This window comes from Natator depressus, chromosome 2 (assembly GCF_965152275.1).
Source record: "Natator depressus isolate rNatDep1 chromosome 2, rNatDep2.hap1, whole genome shotgun sequence".
Classification (NCBI taxonomy): Eukaryota; Metazoa; Chordata; order Testudines; family Cheloniidae; genus Natator; species Natator depressus.
The window spans coordinates 218214036-218240618 of NC_134235.1; the positions used below are offsets into that span (position 1 = coordinate 218214036).

Below are 26583 nucleotides of genomic sequence, written 5' to 3' on the forward strand. Positions count from 1 at the left end.
AAATGACCAATAAAGAGACAAGATACTTCAAAGCTGGGGGGAGGACAGGGGAGGGACAAAGGCTGTCTGTCTGTCTGTGTGATGCTTTTGCCGGGAACAGATCAGGAATGCTCTTCAGAACTCCTGTAAAAAGCTAGTAAACAATCTAGCTAGAAATGTGTGAGATTTTCTTTTGTTTAATGGCTGGTAAAATAGCTGTGCTGAATGGAATGTATATTCCTGTTTTTGTGTCTTTTGTAACTTGAGGTTTTGCCTCGAGGGATTCTCTATGTTTTGAATCTGATTACCCTGTAAGGTATTTACCATCCTGATTTTACAGAGTGTAAAATCTTTTACTTTTACTTTCTTTTACTTTTTCTTTAATTAAAATTCTTCTTTTAAGAACCTGATTGCTTTTTCATTGTTCTCAAGATCCAAGGGTTTGGGTCTGTGCTCACCTATGCAAATTGGTGAGGATTTTTATCAAGCCTTCCCCAGGAAAGTGGTTGTAGGACTTGGGAGGATCTTTTGGGGGGGAAGACGTCTCCAAGTGGGCTCTGTCCCTGTTGTTTGTTTAACACGCTTGGTGGTGGCAGCATAGAGTTCAAGGAGAAAGCAAAGTTTGTACCCTGATGAAGTTTTTAACCTAAGCTGGTAAGAATAATCTTAGGGGGTCTTTCATGCAGGTCCCCACATCTGTACCCTAGAGTTCAGAGTGGGGAAGGAACTTTGACAAGGCCCTATGATGGTGTCCCCTGAATAGATATGTGGACACAGTTCGCAACGGGCTTTGTTGCAAGGATAGGTTCCTGGGTTAGTGGTTTTGTTGTGTGGTGTATGGTTCCTGGTGAGCATTTGCTTCAGGTTGGGGGGCTGTCTGTAAGCAATGACTGGCCTGTCTCCCAAGATCTGGGGGAGTGATGAGTCGTCCTTTAGGAGAGGTTGTAGATCCTTGATGATGCATTGGAGAGGTTTTAGTTGGGGGCTGAAGGTGACGGCTAGTGGTGTTCTGTTATTTTCTTTGTCGGGCCTGTCCTGTACTAGGTAACTTCTGGGTACTCTTCTGGCTCTATCAATCTGTTTCTTCAGTTCAGCAGGTGGGTATTGTAGTTGTAAGAATGCTTGATAGAGATCTTGTAGGTGTTTGTCTCTGTCTGAGGGGTTGGAGCAAATACGGTTGTATCGTAGAGCGTGGCTGTAGACAATGAATCATGTGGTGTGGTCTGGATGAAAGCTGGAGGCATGTAGGTAAGCACAGCGGTCAGTACCGTTCCGGCATAGGGTGGTGTTTATGTGACCATCGCTTATTAGCACCTTAGTGTCCAGGAAGTGGCTCTCTTGTGTGGACTGGTCCAGGCTGAGGTTGATGGTGGGATGGAAATTGTTGAAATCATGGTGGAATTCCTCAAGGGCTTCTTTTCCATGGGTCCAGATGATGAAGATGTCATCAGTGTAGCGCAAGTAGAGTAGGGGTGTTGGGGGACGAGAGCTGAGGAAGCATTGTTCTAAGTCAGCAATAAAAATGTTGGCATACTGTGGGGCCATGCGGGTACCCATAGGAGTGCTGCTGACTTGAAGGTATATATTGTCCCCAAATGTGAAACAGTTATGGGTGAGGACAAAGTCACAAAGTTCAGCCACCAGGTTTGCCGTGGCATTATCGGGGATACTGTTCCTGACGGTCTGTAGTCCATCTTTGTGTGGAATGTTGGTGTAGAGGGCTTCTATATCCATAGTGGCCAGGATGGTGTTTTAAGGAAGATCACCAATGGACTGTAGTTTCCTCAGGAAGTCAGTGGTGTCTCGAAGATAGCTGGGAGTGCTGGTAGCGTAGGGCCTGAGGAGGGAGTCTACATAGCCAGACGATCCTGCTGTCAGGGTGCCAATGCCTGAGATGATGGGGTGTCCAGGATTTCCAGGTTTATGGATCTTGGGTAGCAGATAGAATACCCCTGGTCAGGGCTTTAGGGGTGTGTCTGTGCGGATTTGTTCTTGTGCTGTTTCAGGGAGTTTCTTGAGCAGATAGTGTAGTTTCTTTTAGTAACCCTCAGTGGGATCAGAGGGTAATGGCTTGTAGAAAGTGGTGTTGGAGAGCTGCCTAGCAGCCTCTTGTTCATATTCCGACCTATTCATGATGATGACAGCACCTCTTTTGTCAGCCTTTTTGATTATGATGTCAGAGTTGTTTCTGAGGCTGTGGATGGCACTGTGTTCTGCACGGCTGAGGTTATGGGGCAAGTGATGCTGCTTTCCCACAATTTCAGCCCGTGCACATCGGTGGAAGCACTCTATGTAGAAGTCCACCCAGTTCTTTTGACCTTCAGGTGGAGTCCACCCAGAATCCTTCTTTTTGTAGTCTTGGTAAGAAGGTCTCTGTGGGTTAGTATGTTGTTCAGAGGTGTGTTGGAAATATTCTTTGAGTCAGAGACATCAAAAGGACAGGCCCAACAAAGAAAATAACAGAATGCCACTAGCCATCACCTTCAGCCCCCAACTAAAACCTCTCCAACGCATCATCAAAGATCTACAACCTATCCTGAAGGATGACCCATCACTCTCACAGATCTTGGGAGACAGGCCAGTCCTTGCTTACAGACAGCCCCCCAACCTGAAGCAAATACTCTCCAGCAACCACACACCACACAACAAAAACACTAACCAAGGAACCTAACCTTGCAACAAAGCCCGTTGCCAACTGTGTAACACATATCTATTCAGGGGACACCATCATAAGACCTAATCACATCAGCCACATGTGAGGCTCGTTCACCTGCACATCTACCAATGTGATATATGCCATCATGTGCCAGCAATACCCCTCTGCCATGTACATTGGCCAAACTGAACAGTCCCTACGTAAAAGAACAAATGGACACAAATCAGACATCAAGAATTATAACATTCAAAAACCAGTCGGAGAACATTTCAGTCTCTTTGGTCACTCGATTACAGACTAAAAGTGGCAATTCTTCAACAAAAAAAACTTCAGAAACAGACTCCAACGAGAGACTGCTGAATTGGAATTAATTTGCAAACTGGATACAATTAACTTAGGCTTCAATAAAGACTGGGAGTGGATGTGTCATTACACAAAGTAAAACTATTTCCCCATGTTTATTCCCCGCCCTCCCCCGCACTGTTCCTCACATGTTCTTGTCAACTGCTGGAAATGGCCCACCTTGAATATCACTACAAAAGGTTTTTTTCCCCCTGCTCTCCTGCTGGTAATAGCTCACCTTACCTGATCACTCTTGTTACAGTGTGTATGGTAACACCCATTATTTCATGTTCTCTGTGTATATAAATCTCCCCACTGTATTTTCCACTACAAGCATCCGATGAAGCGAGCTGTAGCTCATGAAAGCTTATGCTCTAATAAATTTGTTAGTCTCTAAAGTGCCACAAGTACTCCTTTTCTTTTTAATAGAAAGGAAAGGTTAAAAAGCACAGAGCAAGAGATACAAAAAGACAAATAACTGTACGTTTACCTTTTTACAGGGGCATCTCCTGTCTGCTCATCCACATAATCTCTTTTCAGCTCCTCAGGAACATCACTGTCACTGTCATACTCTTGATAGGCACTTTTCTCCTGTTCATCAGATTCATACTATTAAAGAAACAAAATGGCAGCTTTTACTTTTGTTAGAATATCCCTGAACATCCTTTTTTAAAAAAATCAGTCGTGCATTGTGACTTCTTTGCTTTTAGTTCTGTCACAATGCAACAGTGTTATTTGAACCTTGACTGAGTTTTTTCTATCCTACGTATGATTAAAAATTGTCTACCCAGCTCATTAATAATACAGGAGAACTTTAAAAATATAACAGATTGACAATGGACAAAAACACGGAAAATTTTCTAACTAGATTTTAAAACATGTTTCTATTCCAGATGTCCTTTAACCGTAAATATTTTAATCACTTTTTCTCCCAATCACTGGTTTCCTCCTTGCCTCAATATTATCTATTTTATTCTGATATTTGACATATTTTATTATTGCTTTTTTAGTTGATAATATTCTGCATAGTTTATATAAAATCTAAATTGCTCAACATGTTGGCAATAAAAAAGGCAGTGCAAAACAACTAGACTGAGTAAGAAAGTACCAAAACAGTAGGTAATTACGAAAACATTTGGTTATTTTCTGTATCCTCTTTTTAAAAAGTAATCTTTTCCCTGATATGCATATGTTTTATAGACATTTTAAAAATATTAACAAAATATGTAAGCGTTTTTAAGATCAGTTCTAGTACATTCAACAGGACACTTCCACTGGAGTATTTTTCAGTTTGTTGGACTGGTATGTAGTGATGCTACACAGAGCCACTTTGACTTTGCACAACTGTTACAAAAACTTGATTATTGCAGAAACACTGACATTTATCTGAATATTTCTCAGGATTACAATACAATATCATGCATTTTTTCTTCTAAAGAAAAACTTTAAATACTTGTGAAGCAGCTTCTTCAAATCCGTGTACATCAAATCCATGAAAGTAATTAATATACATGACACATAGTATACAAGGACAGGGATCCTATAACTTGTTTTAACAGATACACCTTAGATAGCCGCAGAAAAAAAGTGCATACTATATTGTGCTATCAAATATTCTTCAATTAATTCATTAGAAACTAAATCATACCAAATACACAAGTGAGCATAGCTAAGGATTGCAACCTTAATTTTAGGGTTTCCTAACTTTTGTATGCTTAATTATGCAACCTGAATAATATCTTAATGTACTTTAATGTAATTTTCCATACTTATTTTTTTAAAGAAAAAATACAACCCTTATCTGGAATGTTTAGCTAGAAACCAATGCAGCAGCTTGTCCCACATTTACAATGAGGGAAACCCTCATGCAGACACCTGCCTGCCTCATTCAATACGGACTCTGCAACCCTCACCTTCAAAACAAACCCACTGTAGATTTGAGTATGCAGCTAAATTAGCCATGCTCATAGATTCATAGATATTAAAGTCAGAAGGGACCATTATGATCATCTAGTCTGACCTCCTGCATAATGCAGGCCACAGAATCTCACCCACCCACTCCTGCAATAAACCTCTCACCTATGTCTGAGCTACTGAAGTCCTCAAATCATGGTTTAAAGACTTCAAGGGACATTGTTAATGTGAACTGTAATCAGATTATTAAAAACTAAGTAAAAACTAATCGCAGGCACTAGAGCTCTGTTAGAGCACCCTATCATTTGTTTTTATAAATCACATTTTACTATTTTACAGAAAATCTCTTCCTCTGCTAATAGGCAAATGAAATACTGACACTTCGTGGCCTGAAGGATTATTTTGTTTTCCCCAGATCAAGAAAATTTCAGCCTGATAAACTGAAAGATTTGGGAAAAAATTATGAGCAATTTAGAACAGACAATTACAAAGGGTAATGTATTGAAACACCTCAATATGTGAGCTCATGAAATAATGTGTGCTTGAGACTATGTAGACAATAAAACAATACAACAAATGTTTATAAATTAAAAAAGCTATTTTAACTTTCCAGACTATTAGATTAGCAATTGAATTACCTAATTGGTAACTGCATACTACAAGCTGAGGCATAATCAATTAAGGGGGTAGAAAAATAAATATTTCATTTGTGCAAATTTACTAAAATTTTGCTATTTTTCTAGTTGTTGTATTTTGAACATTGCTAAATTAAGAAATTAGCAAATAAATCAGAGATTCATTAACCACTGTAACATTTGTCTGACATTAAATTAGTTGCCTCAAATAGAGTTTGCAGAGAGAAAAAAAACTTTCTAAAGGGAAATATTTTCAGAAACAAAGTAATTTTTAATCCTAATATGTTTAGTAAATTACTGTCAGTTGTTCCAAACTGAGGTGCTTTAAACTACTCCTTGTGTAAGAAAATTAGGTTTCTCACTAGTCTATTATTTGTTAATACAGAAAAGGAAAACAGCCCAAGTTCTAGGGCAAAACCTCGTTCCCTGCAGAGCTCCTACAAACTCAGGATTCCAATACACCACTTGGCTCCTGCGTATCCCCTTACATGAATCCTCCTACCTCAGGGTTGGATACACCAAGACTTCTACCTCAGCTTTGCCCCAACCCACACTGCTCTGTAGACACCCTTTGCAAAGGGACACAAAAGACACTCTTAATGGAACCATGCTGATTCCACTGAAGATAAGGATCCTAACAGCTGATAGGGGTTTCTGAAGGATTCCTCCCTGTGGAGCAAACAGTCTGGACAGAGAAAACAATTCAGACACTCAGTGCCCTGGGTGATTCAGAGGCTGGAACCACCAGCATAACGGGGTTTTGCTAATATTCTTATGACATGTGTGCCAGTATTTCTCACATACGTTGGTTAACACTGAGGGCTTTTGTGGAAGCAGCAAATTTTAAAGAGGGGGGCCTTGGACATCAGGAGTGAAACTTAAAGTGGAGGGAGTAGCATAGAAGAGAGAATGTTGATATGAGAGATAGTGAACAAACAGCTGTCTTGACTATTATTTCTAAAAGAGAACTCTGCCACACCACATTTTCAGATAAATGGAAACCAGGATTATATCAATGCAGATTATTTCAGGAAGAAACTAACCCAAGGTTTCATTATTAGGAGATGAAAGGGAGTTTTTTAATTAATTTGGAAGAATCATTAATATGAAGAATTAGTCACCTATTTGGAAATAATCTGCCTTGGCTCAACTAAAACCCAGTAACTACGAGATCATTTATTGACTGGAAATGTTAAGAGTCCTGGTATACATTTAAGAAGATTCTTGTGTGTCAAATGTATTAATCCAAAAGGAGGGCCCATGAGCTTTGAGAGCACCAGATTCATGTCCCATGGGGGAACCGAGAATCGGATGCGCGGGTACAGATGCTCTAGACCTTTCAGGAATCGTGCCGTCATGGGACGGCTGAAGACCGACCTGCCCTGAAGCAGAGGGTGGAAAGCAGAAAAGGCCACCAGGTGCATCTTGACCAAAGACAGCAACAAGCCCTGGAGCTTTAGATGCAGCAAATAACCCAGGATGTTTTGCGACGAGGCCTCTTCAGGACGAATGTGCTTGTCCAAGGTCCAACACGCGAAGCACTTCCACTTGGCCACATAGGTAGCCCTGGTAGACCACCACGGAGCACTCCCACTTCTCTGTGATTAGCCATGGAGCAGCCATGCCATCAGGTGCAGCGATGCCAGGTTCAGGTGCAGCAGACTGCTCTGGTTCTGGGATACCAGATCCAGACAGAGAGGTAACTGCAGCAGGTTGGCCACCAAAAGACTTAGCAGCATGTGGAACCAGTGCCGGCAAGGCTACATGGGGGCAACAAGAATGACCCGTGCTCTGTCTTGCTTCACCTTTAGCAGGACTCTGTGGATAAGCAGCACTGGCGAAAAGGTGTGCATCAGTGCTCCCAACTACAGGAGCAGGAAGGTGTACGACAGGGAACCCTTGTCCCTGCCATATAGGGGGCAGAACACGTGGCACTTTCTGTTCTGCCAGGATGCAAACAGGTCCACCTGGGGATTCCCCCATGGTCGGAAGGTCAGGTTGACCACCTCCAGATGGAGGGACCACTTGTGGCGAGAGGAGAAGGTCCTGCTGAGGCAATCTGCCAGGACGTCCCTGGTTCCAGGTAAGTGAGAGGCCGTCAGGTGGATGGCATTCTGCACAGAAAGGTCCCAGAGGCTAAGCGCCCAGAGGCATGCCCAATGAGTGAAGGATAGCCTTAGTGTCCTTCTACCTGTGCAGCCTGCCATCTGTTTGATTGAAGAGCCCAACTCCACCAAAGGGGAGGTCCTGAACTGAGGCCTGCACCTCCTGGGAAAGGCCTGCCATTTGGATTCAGGAGCTGCATCGCACAACCACCGCAGATGCAAACACCCTCGCTGCCGAGTCCACCACGTCCCATGCCATTTTCAGGGTGCATCTGGCTGCCGTGGTCCCTTCCTCTACCAGAGTACCATACTCCCAAGCCTGACCCTGAGGAAGGGAGTCCTGGAACTACTGGAGACTGTCCCAGAGGTTAAAATTGTATGGGCCCAGTAGGGCCTGATGGTTCACCACCCAGAACTGTAAGCTGGCTGTTGAATAATTTTTTCTGCCAAATAAATCAAGTTTTGTGGCTTCTTTGTTCTTGGGGGTAGAGGCCGAGGGGATCTGCTTGTCCTTCTCATTGGCCGCCAACAACACTAGCGAGCTCAGAGGAGGGTGGGTATACAAGTACTCGAAACCTTTGGCTGGCATAAAAGTACTTTTTCTCGGCCCGTTTTGAGGTGGGTGGGATAGAGGATGGGGTCTGCCACAGAGCCTTAGCAACCTGGAGGACCCCATTGTGTATCAGTAGGGCAATCCAGGCAGGCATGGAGCCAAGAGGACATTGAAAAGGGTGTCCTCCTGCTCCGCCATCTCCTTCACTTCTAGCCCCAAGTTCTCGACCACCCGCCTGAGAAAGACTTGATGTTCTTTAAAGTCATCCGGGGGTCTGGCCCCGGAAGGTCCCGCATCCACCTCCTCCGGGGAAAAGGCAGAGACCCTAACCACCGGTTGAGGCACTGAAAGCTCAGCAGCCGCTGGAGATGGAGGTTTGGGGGTGGGCTCCAGATCCTCCACCCCGACCTCGGAGCAAGCTTCCGGTACCGGGCCCAGTGCCGGTGGGGCTGTCAATCTTCGCTCCGAAGCGGCCACTGAAACGCACTGCGAAGGGGGCATCATCATCATCACCACCACCATCACCGGAACGCCCCATGCTCCCCAATCCCATCATGGAAACCGGGGCAATGGGTTGAACTGGGCCTCCACACTCTCCAGCAACCAGGAAGGAGCGGTCAATGCCTGGGTCTGCTGGCTGGTCGTGCCTACTGGTGAGCACTGACCAGGCATAAGCAACCGGTGGCTGTACCAGGGAGAACGGTCCCGGTGCCAGGGAGATCGGCATCGGGGGAATGGTGCTGTGGAGACCGGTAACAAGGTGCCGGTGACCGAGACTGATGTCTAGATGCAGACTGGTGAGAAGGCGAACAGCGTCGCTCATAATATGGGGAGCATTGACCCCGCACTGGGGAATAATGTCTTGGCATCCGGGGGGAGAGTTTGGGTGACCAGCGGCATGGTTGCAACCTGCCATGGGATTGCTTCTCTGGTGACAGATGGCACTTCCCCACGTCTGGAGGGGTCTTAACGGCTAGCTCTCGGGGAGCCTTAGCCTGGTCCTGCGGCACCGCAGACATCATAAGAACAGGTGGAGAGCTGTGCTCTCTGTGAGCCTGGGCTTGGGATGATGACAGTACAGGCAGAGTGGTGGGTTCCATACCACTCACCAGAATCAGCGATGGACCTTTAAGACGGCTAAGAGCCCCAGCCGCAGAGGCACACTCATGCTCTTTCGGAGAAGGCGGGCGGACAGGCCTGGTCCTTCTATCAGATGACTCCAGAGCCTTCTTGCTCGGTGCCAGCGAATGCTTCTTTGCCTTCTTCTTTGGCACTGATAAACGGTGCCGAGAGGAGCCGGGTGCTGGCGGCACACTGCGCACAGAGGCTAAAGTACTCAGTGAGGCCTGTGTAGAGGGCTCAGGAGCCGGGCGGAGAGCGGATTCCATCAGGAGGACCCTGAGGCAAATGTCCCTCTCCTTCTCGGTGTGAGGCCAAAAGTTCTTACAGATCCAGCAACGCTCCTTGATGTGTGACTCACAGGCATAGGCCTGCCACAGACCAAGCAGGGCTTAAACCAGGAGCTCGGGGCATGCCCCGCTTGGGGTGAAGTCCCCACTGGGACCTTAACTATCAGCTAACTATGCACTTAATAACTACTTAACACTAACTAGAATCGAACAAAGGCCTGAAGGCACAAAGTCCAATGGAAGAATCATAGAATCATAGAATCATAGAATATCAGGGTTGGAAGGGACCCCAGAAGGTCATCTAGTCCAACCCCCTGCTCGAAGCAGGACCAATTCCCAGTTAAATCATCCCAGCCAGGGCTTTGTCAAGCCTGACCTTAAAAACCTCTAAGGAAGGAGATTCTACCACCTCCCTAGGTAACGCATTCCAGTGTTTCACCACCCTCTTAGTGAAAAAGTTTTTCCTAATATCCAATCTAAACCTCCCCCATTGCAACTTGAGACCATTACTCCTCATTCTGTCATCTGCTACCATTGAGAACAGTCTAGAGCCATCCTCTTTGGAACCCCCTTTCAGGCAGTTGAAAGCAGCTATCAAATCCCCCCTCATTCTTCTCTTCTGCAGACTAAACAATCCCAGCTCCCTCAGCCTCTCTTCATAAGTCATGTGCTCTAGACCCCTAATCATTTTTGTTGCCCTTCGCTGGACTCTCTCCAATTTATCCACATCCTTCTTGTAGTGTGGGGCCCAAAACTGGACACAGTACTCCAGATGAGGCCTCACCAGTGTCGAATAGAGGGGAACGATCACATCCCTCGATCTGCTCACTATGCCCCTACTTATACATCCCAAAATGCCATTGGCCTTCTTGGCAACAAGGGCACACTGTTGACTCATATCCAGCTTCTCGTCCACTGTCACCCCTAGGTCCTTTTCCGCAGAACTGCTGCCTAGCCATTCGGTCCCTAGTCTGTAGCGGTGCATTGGATTCTTCCATCCTAAGTGCAGGACCCTGCACTTATCCTTATTGAACCTCATCAGATTTCTTTTGGCCCAATCCTCCAATTTGTCTAGGTCCTTCTGTATCCTATCCCTCCCCTCCAGCGTATCTACCACTCCTCCCAGTTTAGTATCATCTGCAAATTTGCTGAGAGTGCAATCCACACCATCCTCCAGATCATTTATAAAGATATTGAACAAAACCGGCCCCAGGACCGACCCCTGGGGCACTCCACTTGACACCGGCTGCCAACTAGACATGGAGCCATTTATCACTACCCGTTGAGCCTGACAATCTAGCCAGCTTTCTACCCACCTTATAGTGCATTCATCTAGCCCATACTTCCTTAACTTGCTAGCTCCTGACAAGCAAGAGAGGCACTCTGACTGACCACCATGGGCGGCAAGAAGGAACTGAGGGGGTGTGGGCCGGCAGTGCCTGATATACCGCGGCATGAGCGCAGCATTCTAGAGGGCACTACAGCTGGCCCTACGGGGACCACTAAGGCAAAAATCTTCAATGGCCATGCAGGTGGGCATGCACACACCTAGAATGGAATTGACATGAGCTCGCACTCGAAAAACGGATCCAGAATAGGTTAATAACCGTTTTTTCTCCTTCAAGTGAATGCACAGGTCCATTCCACTCCAGCTGACTCACAAACAGTTCAATCCAGAAATGGGTTTCAGAGTCTACCTGAAAAACTACTTGTCCAAAAGTGGCATCATTTCTGGAATGCTAAGATACAGTACAATGAGTAGTAAAGGAATGTACTGATCACCAAGCTACAGCTCTAAAAAGGTCTGTTATAGTTACTTAAGCCAAAAAAACTGCAGAAACTGTTTGAAATCCTGTAGAGTGAGTACATTGGCATTGTCATAGCAGAGATGTGTGCAGGACAAAATCCAGGATGAAATCCTCTGCATGAAGACTGGAAGCCTTTCATCCTGTCCACAACTGACATAAGCAGCTGGGAAGACAATCTAAAACACTAGTCCTGTCCAATTAAAAAAGCCAAAACCCTTCCAACATCCTAAGCATGGAGCCTCTTCTCATCCTTATGAGAATGGGGCTTAAGAAAGAAAGTCAGTAAGCATGGCTTGATTGAGGTGGCATTCTGATACTAACTTAGTCAGGAATTTCATAAGTGGACATAATACCTTCTCCTTATATAAAAAGGAATAAAAAGGGTCAGCTGCCAATGTTCGTAACTCCGTCACTCTTCTCGCAGAGGTAATAGTTACCAAAAATAGATGCAGTAAAGAGACGCAGCCATTGGTTCAAAGGGTCGAGCCATGAACATTGTTAGCACCAGATTTAAGTCCCAGGAAGGAATGGGCTCCATGACATGGGGCTATAACCTGCCCAGACTCTTTAAGAATCTAATGGACGTAAGATCAGAAAATACTGAGTGGCCTGCAATTTCTGGATGGAAAGCAGCGATAGCTACCATGTGAACTCTGATGGAACTAATCTATAGGGCTTCTTATTTCAGGTGGAACAGAGAGAGTCCTCAATAGGTTGAGCAGAAATCAGGACTGGCAAAAACACTCCTCTCTGCATTGACCACAAGGAGAATCACTTCCACTTCAACAGGTGGAGTGTTTTGCACATTCCGCAAACACTCCTCCTCTTGAGGTGTTAATCATGGACCATCCAGGCTGTAAAATGGAGAATGGCTCGGTCGGGACATAGCATATGATTGGAGTTAGGATCTGTAGGTAGCATCAAAAGTCCTGGTAGAGCATCTCAGCAGACTGGAGAACCAATGCTAGCAAGACCAAGCCAGAGCTGTAAGGATCATGTTCTCATGATCCGACTTCTGAACACCAGGAAGGAAAGAGTCTTTGAGATTGGTGATACAAAACTTCCAAAGATGTATCGCCTCTTGACAAAGACTGATTCCCGCCCCCCCACCCCGGTTCATGCAGAACTCCACAGTGTTGTCTGTGAAGACTTGTAGATTGTTGCCCTTGATATGAAGGAGAAAAGCTCAACAGACCAGATGAATAGCCAACAATTCCCGCACGTTTACGTTGCGAGCGATATCTTGGTAAAAACACAGCCCTTCAGTTTGTAGGTTTCCTAGACGAACACCCCAATTTAAAAAAATGTCCATAACTAGAGTCAATGTGCACAAGGGAGGTGTGAAGGGAACTCCCATAAACATTGGCTGGATCCATCCACCAGACCAAAGAGGCTAGTACTCCTGCAGACACTCAAATCAGCATTACCAATGGGTGACAATCCACTGGAATCCACGGGGAATCCACTGACTTTAACCAGCTTTGCAACTCTCGGAGACAAAGCCAAACCACATACAGGAAAGAAGCCATGTGCCCTAATAGTCTGAGGCAGTTTCTTACCATTCTAAGTGACTTTGAGGTTTCAATTGAAACATGTAACGTTGTCTGGAATTTGGCTTGAGGTAGGAATGCCCTTGGCTGCTGTAGAATCCAGAACTGGCCCTATAAATTCAGTTCTCTGATCAGCAGAGAAGATTGACTTGTCCTCATTGGTCAAGAGACCCAGAATACTGAAGAGGGATCGGATCCCGGATAGACTGACTTCTACATAGGGTTTGGATCGACCTTGTACCAGCCAGTCATCTAAGTTAGGGCACACTAGTACTCCTGTTTTCTTTAAAAATACAGCTACCACCAATCATGTATTTTGTAAATACTCACAGGGCAGCAGACAAGACAAAGGCCTAGACTGATAATGGGTGTTGTTGACCAGAAATCTTAGGAATCTCCTGTGGCTTTGATGGATAGCCATATGGAAATATGCATCCTTCAAGACGAGGGCAGTGTACCAGTCTCCAGGGAAGGGAATGATACCATTTTTACATATTTGTTCCAATTTCACCGGTCTAGGATGGTTCTGAGGCTTCCTTTCACCTTTAGAATAAAGAAGTACCATGAATAGAAACCCTTCACTCAATGGAGAGAGGGAACCTCTCCTATAGCTCCCAAACGGAGAAGAGACTGCAATTCTTGGAGATGGAAATCCTTGTGAGAATGGGTCCTGAAGAAGGACAGGGAAGGGAACTGGAGGGTCAGAGAGTGGAGGAAATAAACTGCAGTGTTCAAATAAACTACTTTTCCTCAGTACTTAGGACCCATTGAGCTGTAGTAATATAGGACTAAGGGCACAGGAAATGGGATAACATGTTGGGAAACAATAGGGCAGAGAGAAATGTTACATCACAAACTGGTATTCTATTCCCAACAAGACAGTCACTTACCAGGACAAATTTCTTGCAGCCAGCACAAGACTTAAAACTCAGAGACCAAGGCATACCCTGGTACTGGGTGTCAGTATCCTGTGAATAAGAGGGAACCAACTCTGCAAGAAACAACACTACATTACACTAATCTAACACTAACAAATAGCACTAATTTAATTATTTATAGAAAGGAAGATAACTTCCCTGCAAAGGGAGAAACCTGCAGTCGCTAGCCAATGCACTTGACTACCGATTAGGGGTGGTAAGAAGAAAGTGGGGGAAGGCAGCTCCACCTTTATACTATCATTTAGAAGCACAAGGTGGTTGAGGGCACACACACCACACCGATGGGTAGCACTAAGGGAAAAATCTCCAACTCTGGAGCCTGAGTGTGCACACACTTGCAGTGGAATGGACACATGCAATCACTTGAAGAAGAAGCTGGGTTCAATTTCTAACTCTGTTACAGATTTCCTACGTTACTCTGGGCAAATCCCTTGATCTACCCTGTGCCCCAGGTTCCCATCTGTAAAAAATGGGGATAGGACTTACCTACTTCACAGGGGTGTTTCAAAGATAAACTCCATTAACAATTATGAGGCACTTAGATATTACAGTGATGAGAGCCATATAAGTGCCTAGACAGATAGATAGGTGTAATACACAGAGTAATTGAACATATTGATCTACTTGTTCAGCACAGTTCCTTAGTTTCACAGAAATTACTTTTAACACAGAAGCAATCAGCTATCTAATTTCCAAGGTGCCAAGCTTCAGTGCTGTATGGAATAACACTTTCATAGAATGTACTGCTAACAGTGTTCTGTGTTGGGTACAAATATAGGAAGCCACTACCAAAGATCTTTCTGCAAAGGAAAGAAAATAAGATCTCTCTGCATAAATGACTGTAAACTTTGGTTTGCATAGACACCAATGATAAATTATATTAATTTGAAAAACACTTTAATTCTACAAACTAATCTGAAGTTTCCATAATTAATACCACATTTAAGGTTAATGAAACTGTTTATAGTAAGAATGGCCTATGTTTATCACAAGAACAAAAAACACATAAATCATGTCCTCAGTATTCCATTCTTCCCACACTGAACATTCTGTCCTGCTAGTGTCAAAGAAAAGCCAAAATCAATTACAGTTCTTCAGCAGGCAGAGATTCGGTTTTATCATTTCATGACATATTTAGGTTTCACTGTAATGCAGAACACTTCACGCTGGCACACAAATATTAAAAATAGGACAACACAGCCAGCCTTGTAAACTCACAGTAGTGTGTCACTCTACAAAACAGAACATAATTCAAGATTAGAATATGGAAACCACAACATGGGCTACAGAAAGGCTGTCTTTGCTGCATAAGTAACGTATTAGCCTACTGCTAATACATATGATCAAGACGCCCTCCAGTGACTGATTCCAGCAAAAATACAGCCCACTACAGTTGAACAGATGAAGAACTCCTTTAGCTCAACAGGTAGAGGCATGTGCTTTTTGATGCTAAAATTCCTGGAGATCAATCCCCAGTCAAGACCTGGAGTCTGTAACTAATTGTGGCTAAGGTGTGTCACACATCCAAAGGGGGAGGTATTTATTTAATGGCGAGGACATGTTGATTATTCTTCATCCAGCATCAGCTTTGGATGGAACTGAATATCATATCCACTTTTGTAGTGGACAATACTGCACGATAGAAGCAAAAATAGGTAATTTTAATAGGATGGAATGCAGGGATCTCTAAAAACCTAACTGAAAAGTGGGAAATTCAAAAATGATAAAACAACAATACTTCTACACAGCGCTTTGTCTGTGGAATTATTGCCACGTCATGTCACTAAAGCCATTTCGCAAAATTCAGAGGGAATGGATGATTATATGTTTAACAATATATTCCAGAGTTATAGCTAATGCGAAAATAATTAAAATGTTTTGAAGGGATATGAAAACCTCATGCTTCAGGGCTTAAGCCAATCTCTAACTATATAAAAAGGTATGAAGAGATTTGGGGGAGGGGGGCAAAAGTATCTTACACCTACTTTGAGGTTTCCTGAACTTTTCCTGAACAACTAGCATGTGGTGTTGGCTACTGTCAGAGAGACAGGATGAACCAGGGGTCTGATCCATTAAGCAATTCCTATGTCAGGGATTATACAGCTATAAGCCTTTACAGCTTGCCAGAGATCGGAGAAGAAATGTTTTAGGAAGCTCAATTTCTTGTATTTTACTGAACACAGAAGCATGTTGTATGATTACTTTTTTCTAATTCAGTCAAATTAGCTCAGTCTTGCAGTAGGATTCATTCACTCAGAAAATGTAAATGATTCTCCAGCCTGTATTTGATTTATGGGTACACAAAGAGTTAAGAGACAGGTTCAGTGGTCACACTGTACGCCATACAAAAATGTCATCTTCAAGAATGATCACCCTCTATCACTATCCAATTTTTAACCACATGCTAAGAAGACAAGAAGGAGAAGCTGAGTATAGATGAAGTTGGTTAAATTTGATAGGCCTAGAAATGGAAGGATACAGCAGATTCTGAAGTGTGGGAAATCACAAAATGAAAAGAAGCAGATCAGCTTATTTACTTCATTTGAATTTACAGTTTTCTGACTTCACATAGCATACAGGCTGGAAAGGAAAATGTTAGAAAAGCTGAAGTCAGAGCCAAAGGCAGCTCTGACACCCCCAAATTTTACATCTTTGAGTCAGGAGAAAAGGGGTGGAAGGGAGAAAAATACAGAGGTGGTAAACAAACCGTATACATTTTCACTTGCTCAGATGTTGACACTTGTAATTTGTGGACAATCCATTTTGTAATAAGAAAGGAGACATCAGACTTCACACCTTGGCTTGTATTTTATTCCAAGAAATAGCTGGTTTTGAGATTTTGTTCGGTCTTTAAAGTAGATAAAATTAGCATCTTTAAAAACTATTTAACCCCTTTCTAAAATGCTAAAAAAGAAATATACCTGTAAGAAATTCAAGACATGCCTAGCTTTACACTTCTTTAATGGCATCAGTCCCATGCCCATCACGAGGGTGCCACATATTCTGTGGTTGTGGAATTTGCCACAGAATCCAACCCTCAACATAAAACTGTGATCCAGAATTAAAGTTTACTTTTTTAAAAAATTATACTTCTAACCCTTTCGGGGTATGTCTTCAATGCACAGTTAACCTGGGTCATTGGTAGGATCTTACCAAAATTCACAACCATGAAAAACACGTAACTGAGTGTGAAACCTGGTCTCGCCCGTGAAATCTGTTCCTCCCCATAAAATCTGGTAGTTTGCGTACTTTTACCCTATGCTATAGGCAGTGTTTCTCAAACAGTGGGTCCCGACCCAAAAGGAGATTGCAATGCTATTGTGGGGAGGGGGGAGGTCATGGTATTGCCACCCTTACTTCTGTGCTGTCTTCAGAGCTGGGCGCCTGGCCAGCAGCAGCCAGTTTCTAGCTGCCCAGCTCTGAAGTCAGCACAGAAGTATGGGTGACAATACCACGACCCCCCCTACTGTAGCCTTACGACCCCCTTTTGGGTCAAGACCCCCAGTCTGAGAAACACTGACTGAAGGGCTTTACATGTTTATAGTTTACCGTTTTAAAATACATAGTAATGCTTTGTTATAATATTGTGAAATTTAAGATTTAAATCTCTGAAACCATGAAATTCAAGATTTTTAAAAAGCTATGACTGTGAAATTTATAAAAATGGACCATGAATTGGGAAGGGCATGGTCATTGGCACCCAGATCTGAGTACCCACATTAGCTTAGCCCAGATGCAAGTGCTGCCACAGAAAAGCTATCCCCATGTTACTGTGTCATCACTGTTCCTACACTTGCCCATGTGTGTCTGGGGCATATCCCATGGTTTTGTCTATGGAGACGCTCTAGGATTCTTTCCCGGTCAATTGTGTCAATTGCCAGATAACTTGTCTGCTTTTGGGGGAAATAGTGGGACAGGCATTGAAGAACTTTCAGCACTTGAGGAATTTTTGCCTGCACCCTCAGTGCAAAGTGGACTTATTTACTAATGTGTTTATACAGTGCATTTGGGAAAATATGCCCTTTTAAAATAAACACTTATTTAACCAACAGATAAAGCAAAAAAATTTGTCTCAAACACCTTAAAAATATTGTTTTACATTCTGGATAGAACAGATTTATTACGCAGCAGACACTCTGGTCTTTTAGGTAAACAGACAATTAAGATTGAAAATAAAATATAAATCTATCTTATAAACTACAAGAAAATTAAAAATAATCTAGGCCTACTATGTGACTTGCTTTAAAACAATTATAGAATGGTGTGGTAGCTAACAACCAGTTTGAAGTCAGGAAAGAATGTCCAGAGTCCAAGTTTTGGAACAAACTCAGCTGACTTCACAGGTGTTCAGGGGCTGTGAAGGTACACGGGGGAAGAAAAGGGAGAGAGAGAGAACCAGGGCCACGCTGGGCATCTCCTTGTCCTGATGCTCCCACTCCCAGATCCTGCAGGGTGTCTTTTCATCCTGAGGGCTAGCTCTACCACTGGGAATTCCTTCTTTCTCTCCCTCTTGCCCATGCAGCTCAGTAAGGAGATGAGCACTTGGTGATTTGAACCCCTTGTTATATTCTAATTCCCATAGAAGGAAGGGGTAGGAAGCTCAACAAATCATGGACAGAACAGATGGCCACCAATATATGATTCAAGAGAGAATCTGAACAAAGTTCCATTTGGAGACTGGCAACCTGATAACTTAGTTAAATCTTACAGCATGTGCCAGGTTTGTTAAGGCACTGAGAGTGAGTGCAGTAGGACTGCCAGATGGACTTGCTCATGGCATAATAAAAGAGGGGGAAATAATATTTGAGCGAGGAGGAAGTTTGGACAAAGCTTCTAATGAGAAATGTAGGTATGAACTTTCTGCATGCATAACACTATATAAAATGTTTTCTTTTAAATAAACATTTGATTGTATGATTATGATACAAATCAACAAAAAGATCAATACATTTAAAGTTAATGTTGACTATTATACCAGTAGATCTCAAACTAGCATCCCCATAACATTCAAAAAATAAAAACTACTCAACAAACTACATTCTCCTTTGGAAATCATGGTAAGTTTATGTAAACAAGACAGTAAGAACAATCTGTGAATTATCCGTGGAGATTACTCTCTAACAAGCCAGAGGGAGCTAATCCTTCTAATATTAAAACAAGGCCAAATTTACCACAACCGGGAAATTTAAGTAAATTGCATCTAATTGTCCTGTGATAAATTAGCACTTCTCTGTTTCTGTTCTAAGTGGAACATGGCTTGCTAGTCTGCAGGAACTATTGACTAAGATGGAAAAATATTGATCCACCACAAAGCAAACAGATCTGGCTTTCCACAGGAAGCGCTGCTTTTAACTGCCAATGTCAGAAAGCAGAGTGACCTATTTTAAATAGTAAAATGGCTACTTTTGGTACAATGGAGAATGCAAAATATTAAAGACAAATGTAGTTGTCAGTCACTGATTCACAAGATAATTGATCCTTCAAATATACTGTGTGTCATGTTCATTTAATGATAATGAGAGCTAGCACGGTTCTTGTATTTATGAAATGCTCCATACCCCATTAGAAGCAAGTACATCTTCTGTCTCGTCATCTTTGCTGTTCACCTGAATTTCAAATGGATTTCCTCCATTACAATAGTGCTCAAACAAAGTTATGGTTGCTGAGATTGCTGAAGCAGGCTGCTTACTAGGCGACACAGACGGGGAACGTGACTGCTCCATGAATTTAAACTCCTATTGATAAAAATACAGAATAATTTTTATGCCTAGTAATGTAGTTTAAATATCGATGCATAGCTTACTGTCAATTACCGCTCTGCAACAAGAGTTTACTTCTTATTTAAATACAGCTTTTAGACTGATTTAAGTTAACCTTGAGGTTTGCAATCTCACAGGTTTGTCTTTCTAATTTTAGCAAGTGTGTCTTGCTGCACCATGCAATATACCTCTTGTATTATGGAAGTGTTCATTTTCTAGAAATAAATAGAAAAGTTTTTACTAGCGATTAAAAGAGTATTTTCACAAGAGATAGAACAGGACCTAAATCTCAAACTGTACAAATACAGCATTAATTGAAATGTAAAGAATGTATTTCCAAAATTGAAGTGACACTATCAGACTAAAAACATATTTTAAAGATAATTCTCTTTACCTTTCTTATAAATATTTTAGCTTATTAATATGGAATAAATTTTTAAAATATCCTTAGATCAAGTACATTTCAAAATTTTTGGACTGCTACGCTGCACAATAATATGGGATTTCAAGAGACTGGGAGGATGTTCAGAACTCTTGAAAAATCAGACCACTTCATTAAAGTCCTATCTCTATCTTTTCATTTCTGAAAATCTTGGCCTAATTTTTTTCTTTTTTCTTTTTTTTTTTTTGCTGAAAACATCATAATTTATTTTTACTATTCAAAGATTAATAACTAAATTTATATAATCAAATGTAAAGACATAGATCAAAATGTACTGGGCTAACGGGACTTGGAATTTAGTAATTTCTACAAAATTAGATGAATAGTTTCTGGGCTCTCCAACAACTCTTTTGAGTTTCTCTGCCAGTGCATGTGGTTTAACAATCACATTTTTCTATTAAAAATGCTTTTCTTTCCCTTTGTGTTCTGTGAAAGCTCTCTTTCTCTCTTGCTGCATGAATGTATATAGTCAGCTTCCCTGTACAGTCAAACTAGAAAATAGTCTACCATCCCCCGCAACCATGTTCATCCTTAGCAACCTACATGTTATTTGTAGCAACAACTCTAGTCATGTGGCTGTCAGGCAGCACCAAACAGGTAGATATTAAAAAAGCAAATAAAACAGAAATGTTACTATTTACCAACCTCAGCTTAGTCAGAGACCCTGATTCAAGAAAGTACTAAAGCACATGCTCCACTTGCTTTCAATGGAATTTTACCACATGCTTTAGTACTTTCCTGAATATTTTCTTGAATCAGGCATGTTACCATTTTAGATGCATTTAAATCTGAAGTTTAGAATAGCATACACAAATCCCTAAATAAATATCACTCTAATTTTACTGTACCGTTAAAATAACCCGAAAACCAAACAGCAGTTTGCACATCCTATCACATCCCTGACAGCTGGTCTACACATATAAAAAAAAAGTATTTCAGAAAGAACTTTTGAAAATTGAGTAGCAGTACTTACATGAAGCTGTAAAATACTAAAGCTCGACTTAACAGGACAAAGCTCCCAGGTCTCGTTCTCCAAGAACATTCGCAATTCTTCAAGACGAGTTCTGAAAAACACCACTCTAGATTGTCAGCAAAAAAAGTCACAGCTGAACTGTTTTAACATTAGAATGAAAAAGTGCCTTCAATTGAACAAAAATCTTTAAATTATACTTTACAATACAAAGTCATCCTTATTTAGGCTTTGCTATTAATTTCTTTTGCAGAGAAGTTCAGATCATCACCTCCCCAAAAACTTGTGGTTCCCTCCAAAATGAGCCCCTGGGAAATCTCCCTTGTAAGTTAACATTGTCTCAGGTTAATTAATAAAAAAGGAACTAATAGCAAGAGGCCAAGATTTGGAGTGCAAGAAAAAAATATCATTTCTAGACCATGACAGAACTTTTAGTTCTCACACTTTATCTCCCTGATTGGTCTCCTGTGAGGGACTTTGTCATAGGCTTTAGGAAAGTCCAACTAATTATAACATGTCCCTTTATCCACTATTTTGTTGGTGAAGTTTTCTGTGACAATAATGGGCTGTTGCATTTTTCACAGGAAGGTTGGCTGGTCCATGTCTCTGAAGGAGCCATTGTTGAGATCAGTCAGCAGCGTACACAATTATTCTTTGCTGGTTTACCACCTGCCAGGCAGGGGACAAACCAGTTTTGCAAGTGTTGGTTCAAATATTTCCAAAGACCTTTTTGAACTTCATCAAATGTGATGAGGTACAATTCAACCAGGATGACTAATATCAACATTTCTGGTGTAGATTTTTCTGGCTTGGTGAGTTCCTGCAATATTTGGGTTATCTTTTCTGATAAGTAGGTAGAAGGCTTCCTTCCAGCAATCAGTGCTTTGGCCAGGATGAGCTGCTTTGCTATGAAAAATAGCTCTGCCAGTTGTGATTTAGCAACTGTGATGGTAACAAAATAGAAGTTACTGTGGCAGAGGAGTTCTACAGAAATTTTACACTGATGTGTAGCCAATTAGTTCATTTTTATCATCCATTTATCACTGTGTTGCGTTGTGTTATGGTCAATTCATATGCTATTTCATATAAAATCAATGTGGCATTACAGAAGTATAAGACTGACAAATATTTAGGAATGATTAGTGTATATTAGGTATACAAGTAAAGCCTGGCTGCAATGCAAGGCCTACAGGCTGAGGCCTGTAATATTTTAGCTTAGCCAGATTAGGCCGTAAGCTTAAGAATGTTTGACATGAGTGGGTGACCTAGGAATAACCCTAGGCCAGTAAGGTCACAAGATTACTGTAAAACATGTGCCAACAGGTAATGTTACAGAAAACTAGATTGCAATAAACCACATTGCATTATCCAAGACCACAAGACACCTTACTGTAACTTTATGGAATGTCCTGTCCTGACCGCAGGATACATGTTGTGCATAGATGCTAATAAGAATAAGAGGAACTAATAAACAACTTATGAAAAATGGGGTACCCCAATATTCATGGGGTATGGAAGTACAGAAAAGGAAAAGAGGACTGAAACCCTCCTGCATATGCATAAGATGTTTGGTGTGGTCAGAAAAACAATACACAAGAGGTTTCCTAGTTGTGTAAAAGTCAGAAGACTCCATGGAAAATCCCAGCAGGAACCATCCTTTTTTGATGATCACCTGATGACAGATCCATCTGACCTGAGAATATCTTTGAGGATGTGCGTATGACTACAGTCTTAGTAATTGCATGGGTTTTTGTAGGATTGACATATGCATGGGTAACTGTAACTTTACTTATTCCTTTAATAAAACCTGTAGTACAGTTAAGACTTTGTACTTGTGATTGTGTCTGTGGTCACTATCCTCAGACTTCGTTTGTTCCTGGAGTCTCCAAATTTGAGAAAAGCACCAGAGGTAACTTTCACTCTGTGTCTGTTCAGTCTGCTGAACCCATCGTAGTTTATACTAAATTACTACATTCAATCTAAAAAAAAAAAAAAGGCTACAGATGCATGAGGTTGATTCAGTCTGTGCCACTGGCATTCTTCTGATGTAGTTCAGTGAGTCACAGAGATCTTCATGGTTGGAGCAGAAGGAAAGTGTGATGTATTTAACACATTTTGCAAGTGTGAGGATTTATTTTGCCAGATATTGAACTCATTCTCTCAGCTTATAAATAACTACAAAATTGTATATTTTATGACATCCTGTAGAAAAGTACATTAAGAATGCACGGTCACAAAATGTGTTAAACAATTATTTTTAAAAGCCTCTACAATTAATATATAAAAACATTCATGTTTGTACAGTAGCATAATGAATTTTACTCTCGGCAGGTGACATGATCAGATACCTTTAGCAATGCCAATACAAAATGTAGCAACCTTTAGCCACTAAAGGGTAACATGAACCTACATCTGTCAAATATTCCATGTAATAAAAAGCATTGGAAAAAAAAATCAGACAATGTGGAAAAACTGAAAAGCAGCACTCTACAGAATTATACGTTTTTCAAACAAAATATTAAAAGTTCATTCATCACCTAAGTTACATTTCTTCACATGTTTAAACTTGGTTTTGAGCAGGAAGGTAAGTTCATTAATGAAGGGCACTATTACAACAATGTAATCAAAAACATTAGTTCACTCTACTTCCTTTGTTAAGTTTTCATCAGCACTCCAGCCTTTCATTTAGCTACAAGCAGAAGCACCTTTAGTATTCTCTCTCAGCTAGGTAGCCAGGAACTTTACTTCACTGCTGCCATTTTTATTTTTTTTTTAATCACTGAGGGCACATCAATAATTTTTTCTTTAAAAGATACATTATGTTGTCTTGTTCAGAATGTAGCAGTTGGTAAATTATGCACTAGGTTCCAAATTAGGCTGTAAAACATTCATCACATCATTCATTAACAAACTAATTACTGATATAATGAATGATTTTGGCTCAGTAAGATGACCAACATGTGCTTAACTATTATTGCAATTAGCTGCGTCTACTTACACACATTCTGTTCAACCAGAAATAGATTTGGGGTGAAATTTTCCAAGGCAGTGAGTATCCACAGCTCCCACTCAGTGTTCCCTCTAATTTTTTAGGTCCATGTGCGGAATGGACACATCACCTTCATATTGGTGCACATAACAAAATTCACATGATGGGGGTAGGGCTTGGAATGAGGGGAGAGGGCTCAGGGCTGGGGTAGAGGGTTGGGTGCAGGAGGTGAGGGCTCCAGATAAGGGTGAAGGCTCTGGGGTGGGGTCAGGGATGAGAGGTTTGGGGTGCGGGAGGGGGCTCAGGGCTGGGTATGAGGGGATTGGGGTGCATGCTGCCCCGGGACCATGATGGGGAGAGAGGACTCCCCCCAGCCCTCTCTCACTGCAGCAGCTCAGAGCCGAAGGAGGGGCTTCTCTCCTCGGCAGCTCCGGTAGGCCTGGGCCAGGCCGAGGGAGGGGCTCCGCTCCTTGGCAGCTACAGCAGGCCTGGGCCTGGCTGAGGAAGGAGCTCCTCTCACCGCCTGCCTGTGTGGCCCTTGAGAAGTGACCGTGAAGCTTACAGGGAACGTAGCTCCCATTAACTTCTATTGAAGTCAGGAACTATTCTTGTGTTGCACAGCTCTGAAAATCTGAGTTTTAAATTAGAAAAGCTATGAGCAGATGGGTGGGGCACAGGGGAAGTGGCCTCCATGATAAAATCATATTGGAGCTAAAAGGATAAATACAAAAAATTTTAAACATACAGCCAGATTTTTACCTCATTTTGAAATCTGAAAAAACTCATTGACTCAATGAACTTCAGTAGTTACTCTCGACTTTCACCACCATGCACAAGTTCAGAATCTGGCTCAAAAAGAAGGTTTCAATTAAATCTATCTTTCTTCTTTGAAAATTTCTGCCATTCCTGCCCAAATAAACCTTTCCACAAACACCTTCAAAAAATGAATGAATCTTAAGAAGTTCCCTTGTTTGGTGTCTTTCACCATTAAAAGCCCATTCTTGCTTTTTATAAATAAGAAAACTTTTCCCAACAAAATGCTTTGAATACTTAATATGATCTTGAGTTACATGGCCAATTCCTCTCTCTATCCAGTTCTCTGAACCACCTATATGTTTAAAAAAAAAAAAAACCAAAAAAAAAACCCCAAGGAAATAGCCTTAAATCAAACTAATAATTTCTCAAGCAGCATTTTTCTGACTTTGCCTACATGTAAATTTAGATCATTATCGATGGAAACATTTTTTCATCAGTTTCTGTGTACGGTGAAATCAATGTTTATTGACATTTACCGATAAAAATAATTCTTCCAAACCTACCTATATCTAACCCGCCAGGAGGCTACATACGTCAAACTACACAATTAATGGGCTGATGAATCATGCTCCTTGAGCGGTTCCAGTCAGTGTAGCTTTTACATACTAATGCATCTAGCTTTTTTCAGTTAAATACACAAGGGAAGCAAAAGCCGCATTTGCTTGGTTTGAACATCCAAAACACTTAAAGCTTTAAATAAATCAGGCTAAATTATGTGCTTGGAACTTATACAGTGGTATTCATCTTCAAAGAGCTTTACAAACATTGTCTAATTATTCTTGACAAAAAAACAGGTAGGTAACCATTATTAAAAATCATCCTTTTCTCAGTGAGATTTTAAAAAACAAAACAAAAAAACACACAAGAAGTCAGTGCTAGGAATACATAGTTATCACAAAGCCTTGAACAAGAAGCACAAAAATCCCTATGTTCCAAATCAGCAGAAAATAGTTCATGATTTGCTAAAGCAACAGAATAAGCAAAGGACAAGTTCTCAGCATATACTCTTGCTCTTCCCCACCCCTATATTTTATTCAAACAGAATTGAGAGGGTTCAAAATCTGAGATTTCATAAACCACTATTAAGCCTGCTCCTTGCAGAGATGCAGTATGTTCTATGGCCAAATTTCATTTAAGAGTGCTTTATGTCTATTTAACTTAAATCAGTGAGGAATCACCCCCATAAGGGGGAGGAGGAGTATTTAACTAAACAAACAGATTTAATTAGATTGGTTGGACTTTTTGGGTAGACAAAGCCTTAAGAATGGCCAAGTGGAGAAGGAAGTTTCAGAAGAGCTTCAAATGGAGGTTTCATGACGGTTTGAAGCTCCAAAATGAGGTTCCAAGGTAGAAGAGGAGATTCAGGTTGAGACTTAAGGCTGGATGTTACTTTGGAGAAATGGGAGCTATGGCAACTACACAGTCATAGAACCTTGTATCCTGGAAAGGTCCAATACACTCAAGGCTGAGACTTGACCCTGTCAGACAACTGGAAGGGAAATCTTTATTAAAATTGCTGAGAAGATATTCTAGGGCTGACTTTCAGGAGCCTGAAAAGGATCCAAACCACATTCTTGGCACCAGAATTAAGACACTTTCCCATGCATTCCTGTCGAAATTTTAAGATTTTATGGATTTTAGTAAAATATCAATTAATTCTCAGAACATTCATCTGAAGATAAAGTCATCTATTCAGCCTCCAGGCAGAAAGCTTCAGA

General features: G+C 41.7%; 1 protein-coding gene across 3 annotated transcripts in view; it reads right to left on the reverse strand.

Annotated features, from left to right (window-relative positions):
* VPS50 (VPS50 subunit of EARP/GARPII complex) overlaps positions 1–26583 on the reverse strand; it is a 193960-nt gene that overhangs the window by 75324 nt on the left and 92053 nt on the right. For all 3 annotated transcript variants that reach the window (XM_074945916.1, XM_074945917.1, XM_074945918.1), the window contains exons 17-19: positions 21064–21154; positions 19448–19624; positions 3468–3586 (exon numbers count right to left, since the gene is read on the reverse strand). In XM_074945916.1, the coding sequence (XP_074802017.1) occupies positions 3468–3586; positions 19448–19624; positions 21064–21154 (387 nt within the window). The remainder of the gene's footprint in view (positions 1–3467; positions 3587–19447; positions 19625–21063; positions 21155–26583) is intronic.